This window comes from Artemia franciscana, chromosome 15 (assembly GCF_032884065.1).
Source record: "Artemia franciscana chromosome 15, ASM3288406v1, whole genome shotgun sequence".
Lineage (NCBI taxonomy): Eukaryota > Metazoa > Arthropoda > Branchiopoda > Anostraca > Artemiidae > Artemia > Artemia franciscana.
Genome location: NC_088877.1, coordinates 9,437,832 through 9,457,415, shown reverse-complemented (window position 1 = coordinate 9,457,415; position 19,584 = coordinate 9,437,832). Strand labels below are relative to the sequence as shown.

Here is a 19,584-nt window from a genome sequence, read left to right as displayed (position 1 = left end):
AGTGATTTCAACTTTTGCCGGAAGACACGGGCCGTAATGTCATGTCTATGAACCGCCGATTATCCTTGAAGTAAAAGCTGCAGTATCTCGTCCCAAGATTGATTACATGTAAATGTAATAAATAAATCTGGACGACCATAGAGACGAACATACGCAATAGCATCTTGAGCATATTCATGCATATGACGGGGACTGCCAGCATATGACGAAGGTAAAATTGTTAATCTTCCAACGTTTGTGGTATTACCGTTATTTATAACTGCATCTCGCAAATGAATGTATTGTTCAGAGCGGAGCTTGGTCTGATTAAGGCGGATATATAGCAAACGTTCTGATTCAATTTTAGCATGCATATCAACGACGAATTGGTGAAACAATTGACGGCATTTTAAAATATAATTTTCTTCATCCTGCCGAATCATTAGTCTATAGGAATAATAATGCATTGCACTGCATTTCTTATTCATTTTTTTGTTAGTGGCTGGATTCATCAATTTAATATTAAAGTGATAGCCGTCGGCTCCATCCCAAAAAATGATAGGATATTGTAGGACATCGTAGCATCGATGAGTTTCAGCAATTCTTAACAACTGAGCGTTTCGCTTATGAAGAATAATATCTCAAGGTAAAAAGTGATCACCGAGCATAACGATTGCCACTTCGTCGATAGTTGGAGCATTGTATCTACGCACATGTTGGCCAGGAGGCGCATTGTCAGCGGAAATAACAATTTTATGCGTATCAGTAGGCATCAAATCGATGGCTGTTTTGAACAGACGCACTAAATTATTATTTTCGTGGAAAAGATGTTGCAATTGGGAAACGATTGTCCTTTCAACGTTGGGAGAAATTTCGCAACGTGCATTCAATTCAGAATTTCTATCACTGATGAAGTAGAATTGTAAAAATTTATGATTCTCGCCTGAGAATGGTAGAAGGGACCCTGCTCTATGATATATTTGCCATTTTACTTTGAAAGTAGACATAAATTGATCTGGATTTTCGATTTGGGCTCCAAACGACGTCATTTGGAAACATGCAATATGGAATAGGGCCTTGCAATAGGGACACATTTTAGACATAGTCCCGATTTGAACACATCTACTCAAGCTATAATCATCGACTGGGCTGTACCTGAATACCAGGCGATAACTTTCAGGTTGTTCTGATTCCTCGGCACGCTTTCTTTTCTTACTTTCTCTATCAGCAGCAAGCCTGATTTCTTGCTGTTCTTGTGATTCCTCGGCACGCCTTCTTTTTTCACTTTCTCTTTTAGCAGCAAGTCTGGTTTCATGTTGCTCTGGTAGTTCCTCGGCACGCCTTCTTTTTTCACTTTCTCTTTTAGCAGCAAGTCTGGTTTCGCGTTGCTCTGGTAGTTCCTCGGCACGCTTTTTATTTTCTTACTTTCTCTATCAGCATCAAGCCTGTTTCCTTGCTGTTCTTTTGACTCCTCGGCACGCTTTCTTTTCTTACTTTCTCTATCAGCAGCAAGTTTTTTGGCATAGACTCTTTGAGCATCTCCCTCGGCTGTTGCCATTGTAAGTTCATCAGTCATTTTACAGTTAAACATTAAAAGATTTCTACATGAACGCATGTCTTAAATATCTTTAATGACGTCACCGTCATAACAAAAATGACGACAACTAACTTCATGACGTCAGTCAATACACAAACATGACGTCATCCGACAGACAGACCCACACATCCACAGACAACTTATTTTTATATAGATAGATAGATATTCACAGGTGGGACACAGGGACACAACTAGAATGGCTCGTAACAACTTACGCGCGCGGGGAGGGGCTTGGGGGGCGCGAAGCGCCCCCACCAACTAGATGTTGATGTGGCGCCTTATATATATCTTCTTCTATATATATAAAAGTAAGTTCTCTGTTTGTGTACTGACGTCATGTTTGTGTGTCGACTGACGTCATGTTTGTCGACTGACGTCATTATAAGGATTGAGCATTATGCCGTCATGAAGTTGTTTGTCGACTGACGTCATGTTTGTCGACTGGCGAAATTACAGACCGGGACACAAATGACGACTGGGACACCGGGACACAGGGGCGATAAATGACGACCGGGACACTCAAAGAGAAATTACAGACTGGGACACCAGAACACAAATAACGACCGCGACACAGGGAATATAAATGACGACCGGGACACAGAGACACAACTACAACGGGGACATCGGGGGAACAGGGCGGATACATAAATGACGACCGGGACACAGGGAATGTTCGATTAGCAATCACCATCAACAAAGCTCAAGGGCAATCATAAGAACGATGAGGTATAGATCTGAATACGGATTGTTTTTCCCGTGGACAATTATATGTTGCTCTTTCAAAAGTCGGTAATCATGACAATCTATTTATATGTACAGACAATCGGACAGCGAAGAATGTTGTATATTTGCAAGTTTTACGTAGTTAAAAACATATATCTATATATCTATATTCACAGGTGGGACACAGGGACAAAACTACAATGGCGCGTAACTAATATGGCGCGAAAAAAGCTAAAAAAAAGAAAAAACCTAAAAAGAAAAAACTAAATAAAGAGGAAAAAAATAAAAAAGGGTAAAAAACTAAAAAGAAAAAAAAAGCTAAAAAAACTATAAAAGCTGCAAAACTAAAAAAAAGAAAAACTAAAAAAGAAAAAACTAAAAAAGAAACTATATCTATATATATAAAAATAAGTTGTATGTATGTATGTTTGTTTGTTTGTGGGTTTGCATATGGCGTCATTACAAGTATATAAGGCTTTGTATATGACGTCATTATAAGATGACACTACAGACCGGGACACCGGGACACAAATGACGACAGGGACACAGGGAATATAAATGACGACCGGGACACTCAAAGAGAAATTACAGACCGGGACACCGGGACACAAATGACGACCGGGACACCGGAAATATAAATGACGACCGGGACACGCAAAGAGAAATTACAGACTGGGACACCGGGACAAAAATGACGACCGGGGCACAGGGAATATAAATGACGGCCAGAACACAACTACAACGGGGACGCCGGGGGCACAGGGGGGATATATGAATGATGACGGGGACACAGGGAATGTTCGATTAGCAATCACCATCAACAAAGCTCAAGGGCAATCATTAGAATAATGAGGTATAGATCTGAATACTGATGGTTTTTCCCATGGACAATCATATGTTGCATGTTCAAGAGTCGGTAAACCTGACAATCTATTTATATGCACAGACAATGGGACAGCGAACAATGTTGTATATTCGCCAGTTTTACGTAGTTAAAAACATATATATATCTATCTATATTCATAGGTGGGACACTGGGACACAACTACAATGGCGCGTAACTAATATGGCGCGTAACGACTGGCATAGGACAATCCGTGTCACTTTTTCCAATCAGAAATGCAGAGAAAATTTTGACATTGTTTACTTGTTCTTGAATTATAATGCTCAAACTTCTCGCATTACGGGCTGTCTTAAATTTCATATGCTATACCTATTCAAAAAATACATTCAATTATGATATTTATGCAAATATAATGCAGTAGAGACTATAGAGACTCATGTTGAAACTGTATTCAAATTTTTAATCAGTGTTTTCACAAACCTTTATATATTCACTTTGCTGGAAACCGAATTTAATTTATGAACAGTTTAATTAATTCTTTATTGTTTAGGTTAAGCAATCTGCAATATTATTGGTACTTATTGGTTAACCTCCAATCTTCTAGATCATGTCCTATTGTGGATAACGTTAGATCGTAAAGTCAACAGAAAAAAACAGGTTAGATAGTGAGGTTAATTAGTCGTATGGGTACTTGTGTGATATACGCCCTAACTAATGTTCTTCTTATATGTTTCACTGACACTCAATCCTAATAAAATATACCAAAGTCAGATAAAAACATAATAGTTTAGAAATAAATTTGGACTATATATTTGCATATTAAAGGGGTGGGGGGTCAACTATAGTGGGTCTGCATACCTAATTTGTTAGGTACAATTATTCTGCACATTATGTAGTAAGAATTGTTTTCTAACTTCATGCAGTCCGAATATTTTATCCCCCCGTAATGGGGAGATATAGCCCAAATTACACGTTTTCCATCCATTTTATCACTTCTCTTCGTCTAGTCTCACACTAGGCTGAAAGAAACCAACGGAAAAAACGGTTTTATAACGCACCAATGAATGAACAACTTAGGTAGGGCGCTTATCATACAAGTACCAACAGTTTAATCTTAGAAAGTAAGCTTTCCAAAAAATTACGTAGATGGTAAGCTGTCGTAAAAATTATTACTTGAAGAAACATTGCCTTCTAAAACTCATTATTTAAGTATATTTTAGAAGTAAATGGGGATTATCAAAAACAGATACCCAAATAATGTATCAAGCAGCACAAAAAGGTTGGTGTTATTTTTTGGACTTATATGGTATGCATCACCTTACATGGTGTTTTCCGCAGAACGGCTTTTTGCAGTGGTTGCAAAAATTGGTAGTCATTTGACGAATGCACGGTAGCAAAAGGCTACAGGTCATTCTTTTCCCTTCCACAGACGCCATTAAATGTATTTCACCCATCATCTCCATTGTTTGACTGATATCGAGTCTGATCAAGTGCTGCTAAGTTGAGGTTTTTTAAACGTGCGGCAACATTCGGCTAGGCCAACTCTTCGCAGAGAAGATTCACGAGAGCCTTTCGTGACTGTGGTTTTCTGCCAGACTTGGAGATAGTGAAGGCGCAGATGACATAACTGTCGATGCACTCGATATTGATTAGCCCAGAAAACATGCAAATGGGTTACATATTGGTCTTTTGAGCGGTTGATATTGAAATACACAATATGCCAAATTTTTTAACACCGCCTATGGTGTTATTATAGTATTTAATGATCTCACGCCTCTGGATTGGAAACATGACACGTGTTCCCTCATGGCAGGTTGACAGAAGCAGAGCCATTTTTGATGGATTAGCAAGATAAGACACTAGAGTCAGATTTTAATCGAAAGAGAACATTCAGACTCCTGTAATTCTCCCTTTGTTCACAAGTAGCTTTTCCGTAATACCCGTTTTATTTTTTCGTACATTCCCAACTGTCGTCAGTCGATACGGCTCTTTCATTAGTTCTGCTGCAAATGGAATCGATGTAAACCTGTTGTCAACCGTGACATTTCTATTTGTTCCCCTGTCTGGGGAACAAATAGGTTAATTCAGAAAATAGCTAAATGACAAGTTTTTACAAGTTTATGACAAGTTTTATGATTCTTTATTTATTGTATGCCGTTTCCCAAATAACAGGAAATTGAGCTCTTTGGTATATTGTTATTGTTATTTTATGAAAATAAATAGAACTTGAACTTGAATACTTGACGATATTTGCTACGAAGCTTAAAAACAACGTTATAATACCGATTTGACGTCATAGTTCGAAGAAGCTTAGAAATTACACAGTTTTAGTAAAAAAATTAGTTTTTCTGAACAGGCAAAAAAGTTATGTAGATGGTAATTTTTCGTAACTTTTACTGCTCACCATTAACACCTCACCGACCAGATCAAATAACAAAGCCCCGATGACTGCTCAAGAACTGACTATTTATAATATTAGCATATATGAGAGGTGGGTTCGCGCAATGCATTTGTTTCCATGGTAACAGCAAAAACGTGTTTTGGTGTCGTAAAATTTACAAATTCTTACATTTCTAGGGTTAATTAATTGTTTATGGTAACCAATCTGCAATATTAATGGTGTTTAATGCTTAACCACCAGTCTTTTGAGATCGTGTCCTATTGTGTATAATGTAAGAATGCAAAGTCACCAGAAAAGAAACGGGTTAGATAGTAAGGTTACTTAGTAGCATGTAATAACTACTTGCGAAATGTGCTCGGCCATAAATTTATAAGAAATAATAATTTGTGTGTTGAGAAGGGTATGGCTTTTGCCCAAGCTATGAGAGAGTTTGCACAAATAATAGGTACTGCATCAGCTGCTTTTGCCAAAAGATGACTTGGGTTTTGTCTGTCTAATTCCGCTAACTTGGTTCTAAGCTACTGATTCGGCCTCTAAATTGATTTTAATTTTGCCGTTTCTCATGCATCTTGTTTCCTGTCTCACCATATGTTTTGCTCATAATGTTTTACCATATATAATTACGGAGTGGGTTGTACGGAGTTACCGTATTCAACGTTTATGTGTGCATTAAATGTTTTTGATAATAAAGGTGAATATGGAACAACCCACTGGCTATCTACTTCGTTGGTTGTACCGTTATGCTTCTTTATTATTGCTGTTTTACCGCCATCTTCAGTAGATCTTCTTCTATATTGTGGGCAACCATCATTGCCAGTAATTGTGTTGGGCTCAAATGCAAAAACACTGGCGCATTCTAGAGCTGGATAATCATGGTCCAAATTTTGTTTGATCAGATAAAAAAAATGTGTGAGGCCCCCTACGATACGGTGCCCGGGGCAAGATGCCTCCCTCTCCGCTCAAGATCTATTCCTGCTTGTACTTGGCTTGTTATTTTTTTTATCTTTGAATGCATAATGTTCTAATGCTTTATCCTTGTCTTAAGACGCTTCTGCTTGTAGAATTTTAATATGTTTTCCATATTGCCAAAAATTGTAGTATTACCTACTTTCGTTTTTTTTTCAAGAACCTTAAATTAAAGAAAAAAAATGATGTCACAAAAATCCTTTAAACCAGTATACTTGTAAAGAAATGATTAAAGAAAAATATAACCAAACCAAGGGATGGCTCTGGTTACACTTAAAAAAAAAAAAAAAAAAAAAAAAAAAAAAAAAAAAAAAAAAAAAAAAAAAACCACCGTCGTAAGGTCTGGCATAGGGACAGCGTTACTAGATGCTTAATACATTAAATATTACTGCCATGAAGGCGAAAATACACACAAGGTATGATTCTGAAAAGAAATCCGCTTTAAAAAGTGCACTAATTTGAAAAGTTCAATCCGTAACCAACACAAAAAGTACGAAATGATGCAAATGCACTCCATCTGACGGGATTGAGATGCAGAAGAAAAGACATGAATCTAACCACGGTGACAAGTATACTTGTGACAGATAGTGTACCACCCCTTAAAATGAACATCTGTTGCTGCATCTCAATCAGCTTGCATAATCCAGTATATCCGTTCGTGATTTACAGTAGACGATATTTGTCCTAGGCTACTAGTAATTCCACATTTGCAAAAAGACTAAGACCTTGAAAAGAAAGCCATCCTTTCTCCAATGAGGGGCAGGCGGCCGTCGACATGTTATACTTGGCAAACGAGGAACCCGTTTCCAAAGCGAGTGAGATAATTTTGAAGATCAAAAGTGAAAGAATACATAAAACCGGGGTAACTTCCAACATATTAAGTCATTCTTGGTTCAGGGACTGAGCTGAGAAGTAGGTAGTTAATATCGACTGGTGATTAATATGGTGAGTGGCATTGTGATCTGGATAAGTTAATCCCAAATATAGTAATTGGTGATGTCTTGCTGGATTATTTGTTCCACATATCGACCACTTATTTTAGTCCAAATCAGTTTTCTTAGCTTTTTTAAAGAATGGTCTCTAAGATGAAGGCACCCCTTCTAGGTATGGAGCATAAAGCCCTCTCTAGAGTTTTGCAATAGTTATAGTTATGTCAATGACTATAACTTCGGTTATACATAAATTCGTCTTTCTGTTAAGTTTTCCACTTTTTCATAACTTATTAATTTTAAGAAATATAAAAATATTTCAAAGACGCAACTAAAAAAAAATTCTAGACGAAATTAAAAATTTCACTTTAGATCGACTCATTTGGAACTTCCGAGTTACTCATGAAGCAAGAATTTCTACATTTTTAAATTATGAGAAATTTTCAGTTTTGAACTGTTCTATATTTATTTGAGTCGCTAGAAGAGGGCAAAACTCCACTACTCCATTAGTCTTTTCTTAGATGGTGTCCCGGTAATTGACTAGTAATTGATCCTTCATTCTTTTCAATCTTTTTTCCAACAAACCCTCGGAGCACTTTCAACTACAAAGATCTTCATGATATTACTTAAAAAAAATATTAGAATTTGATAAAGGTTTTGGTGGATGCTGTCATAATTCAATGTTAGGGGATTTACTAAGGGATGGCCCACCCAATTGTATGCGGGATGCTTTCCAGGATGTTTCATACCTGATTTGCATTCTGAAACGAACAAACTCATAGTACGATGCGAGCAAAAAAAAAAAAAAAAAAAAAACGATCATAGATGAGCCTTATCTTAACCACATGATATTTCAAGCAAGAATTGCCTTGTATGATAATGATTTACCCCTTTCCGTATTTGTTCTTATCAATTTGAAGTGTATCTAGTTTTCATCCTAAATATTTGCAGAAACTTTCAAAACTAAAAAAGGTAAAAAAAGTAAATAATGAAAAATCGATCTAAATTACTCTTTCTTGTTCTTTTGGGCTAATTTACAACAGTTGCAACGTTTGGTTACAACTAACTACAACGTCTTGTTACAACTAATTACAACGTCTTGTTACAACTAATTACAACGTCTTGTTAAAAATAGTTTGTCTTTGGATGAGTTTGAGCACTGATAGTAATATTTAAAAACATTTCAACAGTTTGCCTAGTTGATTTCTGCAAAAAGTAAAAGCAAAATTTTATCTCGTTTTCGTGTATTACCCCTACGGGCTATAGGGTATCCTTCCTATTTGGGGTACTTATTATAAACTTACAAAATCAACATTTTAGTTGAAAGTGTAAGTGTAAATTCAGGTTTATTAAAAAAAAGTTTTTATTTGCTAGATTTTGTAGTGAAGATCCTTTGTTAATCCTTGATTAGATAAAGTAAGGGGGTCAATATCCTTAATAGGTATTTTGACCCTATTTCTTGCTAATAAAACAAGACCCTAAATTTTATCTGCGTAAACTTTGCCAAATATGCAAATAATATATGTAATTTTTTTATATTTTTCCTAATTCTTTTTTTTAAATGTATATTGCAAGAAAAGGTACAACGAAAGTAGGCTACCTATTTATCTGAAAAAAGTATGTTTTATTTTTCCAGATCACCCTTGCTTCAAGTCTTACGTTTGAGTTATTTCTAGCTCGTCTTTTATGTGCCAATTAGATAAACCAAAACCTAGCTTTTTCCAAGCGAAGGTCGAAATTAATACTTAATGTAAACAGAAATCATCTTTTGAAAAAATCATGCCTGCCCTCGTTCCTCCCACCAGTTCCTGCTTTCAACCTCAAAGTGCGACAAGCACCTTCCTTGCCATTTTAAATAGAAACAGATTTAGCTATTTAGAATGTGTGTGCTTTTTATTAACCTATTACCTTTTAAAACATTTTATCATAAAAATGCGTAAATTTGACCTCTATTGTCAAGAGTTAGGGCTTGATTTGGTAGTAGGCCCCTTCGTTTAGGAAAAAACAGCTTTTAGTTTTAAGATTACTCTTGACCTTCATTTTTTTTTCGTTTTTCATGTCAAAATCACGGTTATCATAAATATTCGGCTGGAATCGAGGGGAAAGGGTGGGGCGTGCCAATCCTTGTGATGAGTTTGTACTTTTGTATAAATGATTCGAGAATTAGTTCTAATTTAGGTGGCAAAATAACAAAAGAGGAAAATAGCGAAAATAGAATTTTGCAATCCCAACGAAAATACTGGATAAAAAATTAATATTTCGAGAAGACAAGTGCTTATCTTCTTCAGGAATATTAGAAAAAGTCTTAAAAAATTTTATTCACATTTTCTGAGTGAAATTGCGTGTGATTTAGACCAGAAGAAAAAAGACAAAACGAAAACAAATAGCATGGAAATAAAAATGATGCCAAAACCCCAATTGGAAGAAATAAATAGCTAGCAACGCAGAAAAAACAACAAATAAAAAAATAAACAAATTAAAAACTATAAACCCAAATCAAAAAAGTCATTCATTCACCCAGAATTTAACAACTAACAATGTTCTCATTTAGAAGCTAGACAAGCCACTAAGATTATTTAAGTGAAATAAAATAACAAGGTAGAAAACTACGTCACACTTTTCTTATTTTACATAAATCTTGTTTAGCAGAGGACCGTTTAGACCTGAGATTAAAGATCAATTTCGCTAAAAAAATATGAACTTGGATTTTTAGACTCTCTCCAATACTGCTGAAAAAGAAAAGTTTTTGTCTTCCCGAAATTTTCTTTTTTTGTGGTGTTCAGTATTTTCGTTGGCCTTATAAATCCCTAAATTGTTATTATTCTTTTTTTTTCTTTTATTGATGGGAGACCAATTTAGTTTTCGAAATTATCTTCATTTTGGTGAGTTTATCTTGCACAATTAAAAGAGAACTTTCAAAAAGGTGACTGTAGCTGCCACTCCCTTTCCACCCCACTCTTACCTCTTAAATTCATCTTATTCGTAACAATGCTCCAATGCTTAAAAACTACCAATTTCAATTGAAAACCACTGCTCCTGAAACAAGAATGGAGCTATCATACCTGCAACATTCATATTACAGTATGAGTCATAATCTATTCCTCTACTTCTAAGACAAATAAAAATTGAAATAAGATAAAATAACAAATTCAGTCTCCTTCACTCATTAATACTCAACTCCTCCTTTCAGTGTGAATTTTGATCTATTAATGTTTTTTTTAATTGACCCCCTCAGAAGTATACCCCTCCTGAAAGTTTGGGTACAGCTATGCATCAGTATATAGCCGCTAATAACTATGCACAAATGGCATATCATAAATGTTTGCTTTAATTGGTCTGTGTATTCCTTTGCATGGGGAAAATGCAGCACCAATCAGCAGTATAGCAAGTGGCAGTTTAAGCGGCAGCGGCAATGAAAGTGGCAGTTTATTTAGAATAGCTTTTAAAGTTCTAAATCCATAGGCTCTCTAATTTTTTTCACTTTTGTTAAACCTCTTCGGGCCGTAAATGTTATTTCAAGGCGCAAAATTACAGAAATCCACACTTATATATGGCACAGCCCCTTTTTTTTTTACCTAAAAAGAGCCCTAGAACTCATAATTTTACATGAGCCTATTCCTGATTCTCACGATTTTTTTAGGGGGGCGGGGGGTGATGATACCTCTGTTAAAGGGTTCTCGGTTATGTTGAGTGTACTGATGTGGCTTTCATTAAGCTTGCTCTTATAATCGGTTTATCCTCGCCCATATCTAAAATCACACAAAAATTCTTTAAGTTTATTACCTCTGCCGGATATCAAATTCAAAACTGGCAGTCTTTACGTACTTAGAATTGATGTAAGAAGCGAAACAATTTTCTATTACCAAAATTTAACTTTTTGGAGTTTTGGTTTTGTATTTACAAGAGTAACTTTTTATTTCATATGCCCTGTTATGAACGCTTTGAAATAAAATAGGATGTGTTCAAAACCAGTTTGTTTTTTGCTCCACGACCGAGGATTTATCTTTGGTGCTTGTAATACGTTTATAATGGCTATGTACTCTGTTTATGTCCCATAAAGGTTTGTTTATGATGAATTAATTTACCGTCTGTTATATTAAGATGTTTATTAATGTCCTTCTTGTTTTTTATAATTTTGAAGGACTTTTCATGATTGAATCATCAAAAAGTCAATTCAACAGAATCCTCAATAGAAAAGCCACATCTCAGTTAAAAACAGTCTAAATGACAAAAAAATCCATCTGATGATGAATTCTCAAGTAAATTACATAAGTAGGCATAAGTCGTATAATTCCGATACCAATCTTGTGTTATTAGTCACGTTTCGAGAACTTGTTCCCAAATACCGAAAGTAATTGAGTAAAAAATAACAATTAATTTTATGAATAATTTACACTATACAAATATTACGAGCTTAAGTAATTTAACTTGTTATATATAGGTCCTTGAGTTTAATGGCTAATTTTCAAATTATAGTTTTTAATAATAAAAAATCCTTAACATTAAAAACGATATATGCCCTACAAAAGAAGTTTGGTGCCGGCATGCATACAGAGAGGCTTTGTTCGTGCCCTTCCCCGCCCAAAAATATTGGAACCTTAACTCCATTCCAAGCAGTTTACCATATTCTTAAACGATTTGCAAGTATTTTGTATTCCCCCCCCCCGTCGCAAAAAAGCGAAAATTAATTCTACTTGCATACCTTGTTTGGTGGGTAGATTCACCAAATTTTAACACTGAAAATTAACGTTCCTTGAGATACTTCTTTTGCAGTTAGTGCCATTATATATATCCTGTGTAAGACGGTTGAGCCTACGAGCATCAGACAAATCTGGCAGCTTTTGAAACCATATTTAAATTATTTGAACCAGTTCATCAGCTTTTCAATGGGTGGAGAGTCGCATTTGACTTTTTCCCATCGTTTTCTGACATCAATTTTTTTCTATCTCTTTCTTTCAGAATAATGGTATTTGATTGCCTCGAAGGATTTTTTATTAATCTATAATATTTTGTTTTTCATTATGCAGTGAAATGAAACACCTGAGGCCAACACAGTTGCGCGCGCTCTTCCTCCACCCTTACCTATTCAAAGCGTCAGTGTTTACCTCCTCCCAGGAACTTCCAATTTCGTTTTAATCTTTCTTATGACTTCTTCCCATCCCATTCGGGGACTTTAGTTTGGCCTGCCTTTCAACCGGTCCCAGAACCGAACGTTCGGCCCGTTTGCCTCAGACGAATGGCTAAAAAGCGTTACCTTTGTCAGTCCTTCGTCCGCATTATACAAGAAAACAAGTTTTTTTTTTTTACTGAGAGTAAGAAGCACCATTGAAACTTCAATCGAATGAAGCCTATTCCATATATAAGGGGGGCTTTTTCCTCCTCAATTCCTCGATATTTATACTAAAGTTCCACTTTATGTCCCATTTTTTTTTCAGAGACTCCTGGAACACAAGAGTAGTTTAATTAGAATAAGACGCTTTTTTGAAAGCTCAGAACAAATTTAAGGTGAAGAGCAAAGGGTTTGAAGAGGGAGAAGCCCGCCTTATATATGGAATAGCTTGTGTTTGTTTGAAGTTTTAATGTCGCTCCTTATAGTACACGGAAAGATACTATATGTATAAATGTATAAAATGTACTATATGTATACATATACTATATATATAGTATATATACTATATAGTATATATACATATACTATATGTATATGTATAAAATGGGGAGATTTTACAGCTCTTTCCCTAGAAGTTGTAGGGGTCATGTTATCCCCAAAAGCAAATTTATTGGATTTTTATGTATGCTGAACAAAATGCCTATCTGATTTTCGATCGGATGGCTTTTGGGAAAAAAGGGCATGGGCAGGAGGATACTTCCCTCCAATCTTTTTAGTCACTTCAAGAATGCACTGGAACTTTGAACTTCAGTCTGAGTGAGCCCTTTCCTGATCTTCTAGGACCCCTGGTTCGATACAATCACCCTTGAAAAAAAAATACAAATGAACAAACAAATACACATCTTTCTTCTGGCAAAAAAGAATACGAAATTCCACGTTTTGGTTAATGGGAGGTCAAAATCTCTACAGAATGATTCTCTGGTACGCTATATCTGATGGTGTGATTTTCATTAAGATCCCTTGACTTTGGGAGGGGGGTAATTTTTCAAAAATCAGGCAAATTTTCTGGGGCTCTTAGTTTTTAATGAGTAACACTAAACTATTGATTTATCTCTTTATATCAAAATTCCCATTTTTTAGAGTTTCGATTACTATTTGGCCGAGTCCACAAACTGTTTGAAAATACAGAAGTTTGTCATTTATAAATTATACCTGTGACATAATGAAATAAAATGCAGTCGTGGCCTAATAACCGGTGACGATATACTAGCATTTCAATTCCAACTGGGCCCTTCTTGCTTCTTCCAGTGTGCCTAGAAATAGCGGTCACTAACTAAATAGACATTTAGCACTAATTGACGAAACGTCAAACTTCTTGTGTGAAGATGAGTATTGGAAATTTTTGTAGATTTGTGCTAAGCAAAATCAACACACTGGGGGTTCTGTGGACTTTCTCTACCTTCTTGAAGGTTCTAGTCTTATGGACAGTTTTGACAATAAGAGCTTAAGATCTCCAAATATATGTAGGCTATTTGGAAATAAAAATCACTTCTGAAAAAATTGGAGAATTTTGACTTTACAAAAAGGCCTATTTTTAAGACAAATAAATGCTCAGAGAAAGGGGGTGTGTTATCTCAGTATGTCGTTCCAACGTTTATAGTTTGTCCCTTTTATTAGTGAAATTCTTTTTCTTTTTTTTGATGCTGAAGCATGGTAAGACACACAGAAAAGAGGATAAAGGGAGTTTTAGAAAAAGATAAAAGTTATATAATTTCCACATTTTCGGTGTGTACACTTAGGCTTTTTAGCTTTGGCTGATCTTTTTGGGGCTTGCGAGGGTCGGCTACGCAGATATTCTCAGTTTTAAAATGGATCTGCGCTTTATGAATCATCTAGCATGATCTAATGCCTCCTCTAGAATTGGCTACAATGTGTTTGCTAAATACTATTCTAAAAATGTGCTTTTTAGAAATCCCCTTAGAATTAACTCGAATAATCTTTGCGAAAACACAGGGATTATGTAGATCCCATGTCGGCAACCTCTAAAGCAGTGCTCAGGAAAGCTATAGTGTCGCAGGCAACCTTTGAAGCAGTGCTCAGGAAAGCTATTTTGTCGCAAATTAATGTAGCGTGAACCCATCTCTAATGAAATGCATACCCCTTAGCAAATGTGCCAGAAATATAAATATCCACTGTGAGGGTCAGACGGGCATAATAACACATTTCCAGCATAAGGTTCAGAAACCAACTCTGGTTTCAACATAGTTATGTATTCTTGGTTGAGCTAGGAATGGAATGAAACGTAAAAAAGGTCATTTTATTGTTATTGCCAGAAATTAAGCTCATTATTAATATACCCATCAATCATGTTCGGTGTAAGTTGAAATTGAGGTATTCTGAAAACTGGTTTCAAACAAGACCATTTACATTTGAAAATTATTTGGTTCCGGATGTTGAGCCAAAATATTCAGAATTTCTTTATTAATTATTGTGTTGTTTGTTTTAAATTGTTGTTTCTGCTTTGTTCAAATTAAAACTCGTTTTTTCGCTTAAATTTCGTAAAATTATCGGGAACAAAATAGCTACTGTAGATGCTGCTTTGGATTGATAGGAAATAATAACGCTTGTCAGCATTAGTTGACAAAATCAAAACTTTAAGGGATACGTACCTTTTCCATAAGAAGAAGAAAATAGTAAGCTAAATAGTAGGCATAAAAAGGTAGGCTAAACATTTAGGTCTTGATACTCCAAAGCATTATAATCTAATTTTGTGAGACTTTCCTGGGAGGGGGTTTGAAACTGATTGTATTTAAGTAAACTTATCAAGTATTTTGTTGATGACAATGCCTTGAATGTATATCTTTATGACAAGGATTTCCAGTTGAATTGTTTACAAGAATTACTTCTAGTATTTATTTTTGGCTTTACAAAATATTTAGTCCAAAAAACATTTTTGTCCTTTTTTATCGAAAAATAATTTTACAGTTCAAAAGATTAGTTAGTTTAGTATACAACCACAAGCAGGAATAGCTTACATACTTAAACACGTTGTGGTCCCTAGATTGAGAACCGTGCCTAAACATATTCAAACCTCAGCTTATTTAAAATGGAGGAAGTATTTAAAGCATTTTGCATATCTAAGTCATTCCCACAGCTTAAAATAAAACCTAAGCCTCGAAGGATAAAAGTATAGAAGCATGCAAATACAAAAAAAATGATCAGGTACCTTATGCAAAGGATTTATGTTTGACCTTTTTTTTCTAGATGAAAGATTTTATATTTGGAAAACTTTTATTTGATACAAAAAACCTGCTTCAATCTCTTTATTTTTTTTTCTTTTTTATTTTGTTTTGCCGACGTGTCTATATAAGTGTCGCTAAGGGATAAAGAACCTTTTCATTTAAAAAGGTTTGGGTAATATACTACATACAATAGTTGGCGTTGAAAGAAATTGCAAAAAAAGTTTTTCAAATGAGGAATCAATTATTGAAATTTAATAGTTTTTTTAGATACAGATTTTATAAATAGTAATTTCTTATTTTTAACCTAGAATCAGTTCAATAAAATCTTAAGAGTTGGGAGATCTTTCTTTGTGTCTTTTTCTGTCTTTATTATTCTTATCGAATCAATTGATTATTTTTTATTTAGAATTTATATTTTCATTGTATTTTAATATTAAAAACTTGGTTAGTAAAGTTTTAATGATTCTTGTTTTTGAGGCAGTATAAATCACAATTCTTCCATCACGACCTATATAGCCCATCCATCGGTAGTTTTCATTCTATTACTTTTTTCCTATAAAAATCAAATAATAGGATGTAGTATATAGGATAAATGGATAAATAATTGTCTGATAAGAAGCTAACAGAAAAAATCTAATATAATCACCTATTTTCTTTTTTCTTTTTAAAATAAGGAAAATCTTATATTTATACTGTTATTTTCTAGGTGCTTCGGACGAGCAGTTGCCTGCTTGCCTCGCTTTTGCTATGCACTGCTGGTACTACATCACTTGGAAGCCATCGTCATGGTACAGCAAGTGGTAGTATAAATGCTTTGATCTTATCCCCTTCCGGAAGCTCAAGCGTCGCTGACAGACAAGGCTACCCGAAAGAAAACCCTCCAGTTGATTGCAGAGATCCATTCTATGCATATATGACGGAATGTTCAAAATTCAATGAAATCCTTAAGCCACCTACTCCAACTTATAAACCAAGACCTTCTCCGACTTTGCCACCAAGACCTGCTCCAACTTTGCCATCAAGACTTCCTTCTACTTTTGCTCCGCAGCCTCCTCCCACTTTCGCTCCACAGTCTCCTCCTAATTTCATCCAAAAGCCACAGCCTCTTCCAAGTTTCTCAGGAAAACCTCAACCTCCTGCTTATAAACCAACGACATCTCCCATAGCTCCATGTGTCCCTGGTTCGCCAGATCCTTCATGTCCCCTTATCTGTAATGATATTTTTAGAGATAGGAGGTGTCCACCTATAGCTACACCACCAACACCACCAACAAAGAAATCTTGCTTTCCTGGTCAAACAGATCCTGAATGTCCGATCATCTGCAACGAAGTATTCCAGGATGTTCGCTGCCCGAGACCGACAACAACGCCTGCTCCAACGACCACGACTAAGCCACCCTGTTTTCCAGGATCTAGAGACTCTTCTTGTCCAATCATTTGTTCTGATGCATTTATGGACCTGAGATGTCCAAGACTTCCTACTACAACAACTACAACATCAAAACCTCCTTGTTTCCCAGGACAAACAGACCCCGAATGTCCAATAATTTGCAGTGAGGAATTCCAAGACGTTCGTTGTCCCAGGCCAACCACAGAACCTACGACAACGACCACTGCTAAACCACCTTGCTTTCCTGGTTCTAGAGATCCATCCTGTCCAGTCATTTGTACTGAAGTCTTCATGGATAACAGATGTCCAAAGGTAAACATACCACAAGCCGCACCAACGAAGCCACCATGCTTCCCTGGACAAACTGACCCAGAATGTCCGATTATTTGTAACGAAGAATTTCAGGATGTTCGCTGCCCTAGACCACCGACTGAGCGCACAACCACAACAACTTCAAAACCACCTTGCTTTCCAGGATCTAAAGACCCATCTTGCCCAATTATTTGTACAGAAGTCTTTGTAGACAAAAGGTGTCCAAGACAACCAACAACAACTACTACAACTCCAAAACCAGCATGCTTTCCTGGTCAAACAGATCCTGACTGCCCAATTATTTGCACAGAGGAATTCCAAGACGTTAGATGCCCAATATCAACTACACCACGATTACCGAAGGCACCGACAAAACCACCTTGCTTTCCGGGCTCTAGGGACCCGTCTTGTCCAGTTATCTGTACCGGTGTTTTCATGGATACACGCTGTCCTAAGACTACAACTGCACCATATGAAATAGAGAAGAATTGTATTCCTGGACAGACTGACCCTGACTGTCCAATCATTTGTAATGATGAATTTCAAGATGTTCGCTGTCCTGTACCTACAACACCGAAGCCAATTAGGCCAGCCCGACCATCAAAGCCAAGGTGCTTTCCAGGTTCTAAAGATCCTAAATGTCCTATTATTTGTACTGATATCTACATGGACACGCGTTGTCCAAAGAGCACAACAGTGTCAACTGAACAGGAAAAAGTTTGCATTCCTGGCCAAACTGACCCTGACTGCCCAATTATTTGCAACGAAGAATTTCAAGATGTTCGTTGCCCGGTGCCTACAACATCAAGGCCGCTGAGACCAACCCGGCCGTCGAGACCAAGATGTTTCCCGGGTTCAAGAGACCCTTCATGTCCGATAATTTGTAACGAAATTTACATGGATATTCGCTGCCCAAAAACCACAACCAACGCTCCAATCGAAGAAAAAACATGCCTACCTGGACAGACTGACCCAGAATGTCCCATTATTTGTAACGATGAATTCCAAGATATAAGATGTCCAGTTCCAACAAGACCAACAACCCCATTTACAACTACCAAAAAGCCGTGCTTTCCTGGATCTAAAGATACATCTTGTCCCATAATTTGCAATGATGTATACATGGATAGCAGATGCCCCAAAACAACAACTTTGGCAGCACCAGTTAAATCTTGCATTCCAGGCCAAACTGATCCAGAATGTCCGATTATTTGCAATGATGAATTCCAAGATATTCGTTGTCCCAGACCTACAACCCCAAGGAGGCCCACAATCCCAACTAGGCCCCCTTGTTTCCCTGGCTCTTTGGATCCTGCTTGCCCAATCATTTGTAACGACGCATTCCAAGACGTAAGGTGCCCTGAACCTGCACAAGAACCTGCAAGGCCCTCAGTCATATCTGTACCAGGACCTATGAGACCCTCTATCGAAGCTGCACCAGAACCAATAAGGCCCCCGGTCGAACCCGTAGTTTCTGTACCAGAACCATCAGTCATATCTGTACTAGAACCGACGAGGCCCTCTATAGAAAGTGCACCAGAGCCAGTAAGGCCCCAAGTCGAACCGGTAGTTTCTGAGGTTGAACCCATCAATGAAGGTTTTCCAAACCTTGACTATCTTCCACCAGTTCCCGAAGAAACAACTCCAAATCTCGATTATCTGCCGCCAGTTCCAGAATCATTCGGAAGGAAAACTAAAAGAATAAAAGTAAAAAAGACCCGGGCAAGCAAATCAAGGTCAAATGGCCCTAATACAAACAGTGAAGAACTACCAAAGAGAATAAAGAAAGTCAGACTAATTAAAAGACGACAGCAATAATATTGAAAAACTAAAATGTTTAAAAATCAGTAGCGATAATGAGAGTAGCTTGTTGAATGCCAAGCCAGTCTTTTGTTGTGTTTTGTAATTCAAACTGGTGATAAAAAGACTTTGAGAAATCATGTAAACATCAGATGCCTGTTACTTGGACATTCAAAAACCTATCAGCCAACCGGTTATGTGTATAGGTCTGTTTTATAGATTTACATATTTTATCATATATATTTTTGTACTTGTGTCCTTTGTATTAAATTAATAAAAAAAAAAATTAAA

The 19,584-nt window shown here is 36.4% G+C and overlaps 1 protein-coding gene across 1 annotated transcript; it reads left to right on the top strand.

The window, feature by feature from the left end:
• The first annotated feature begins 7,312 nt into the window (after positions 1-7,312).
• On the top strand, positions 7,313-19,584 carry LOC136036021 (mucin-2-like). The gene is made up of 2 exons (XM_065717946.1): positions 7,313-7,455; positions 16,498-19,584. The coding sequence occupies exons 1-2, from the start codon at positions 7,453-7,455 to the stop codon at positions 19,309-19,311; spliced, it is 2,817 nt and encodes a 938-aa protein (XP_065574018.1). The 5' UTR covers positions 7,313-7,452; the 3' UTR covers positions 19,312-19,584.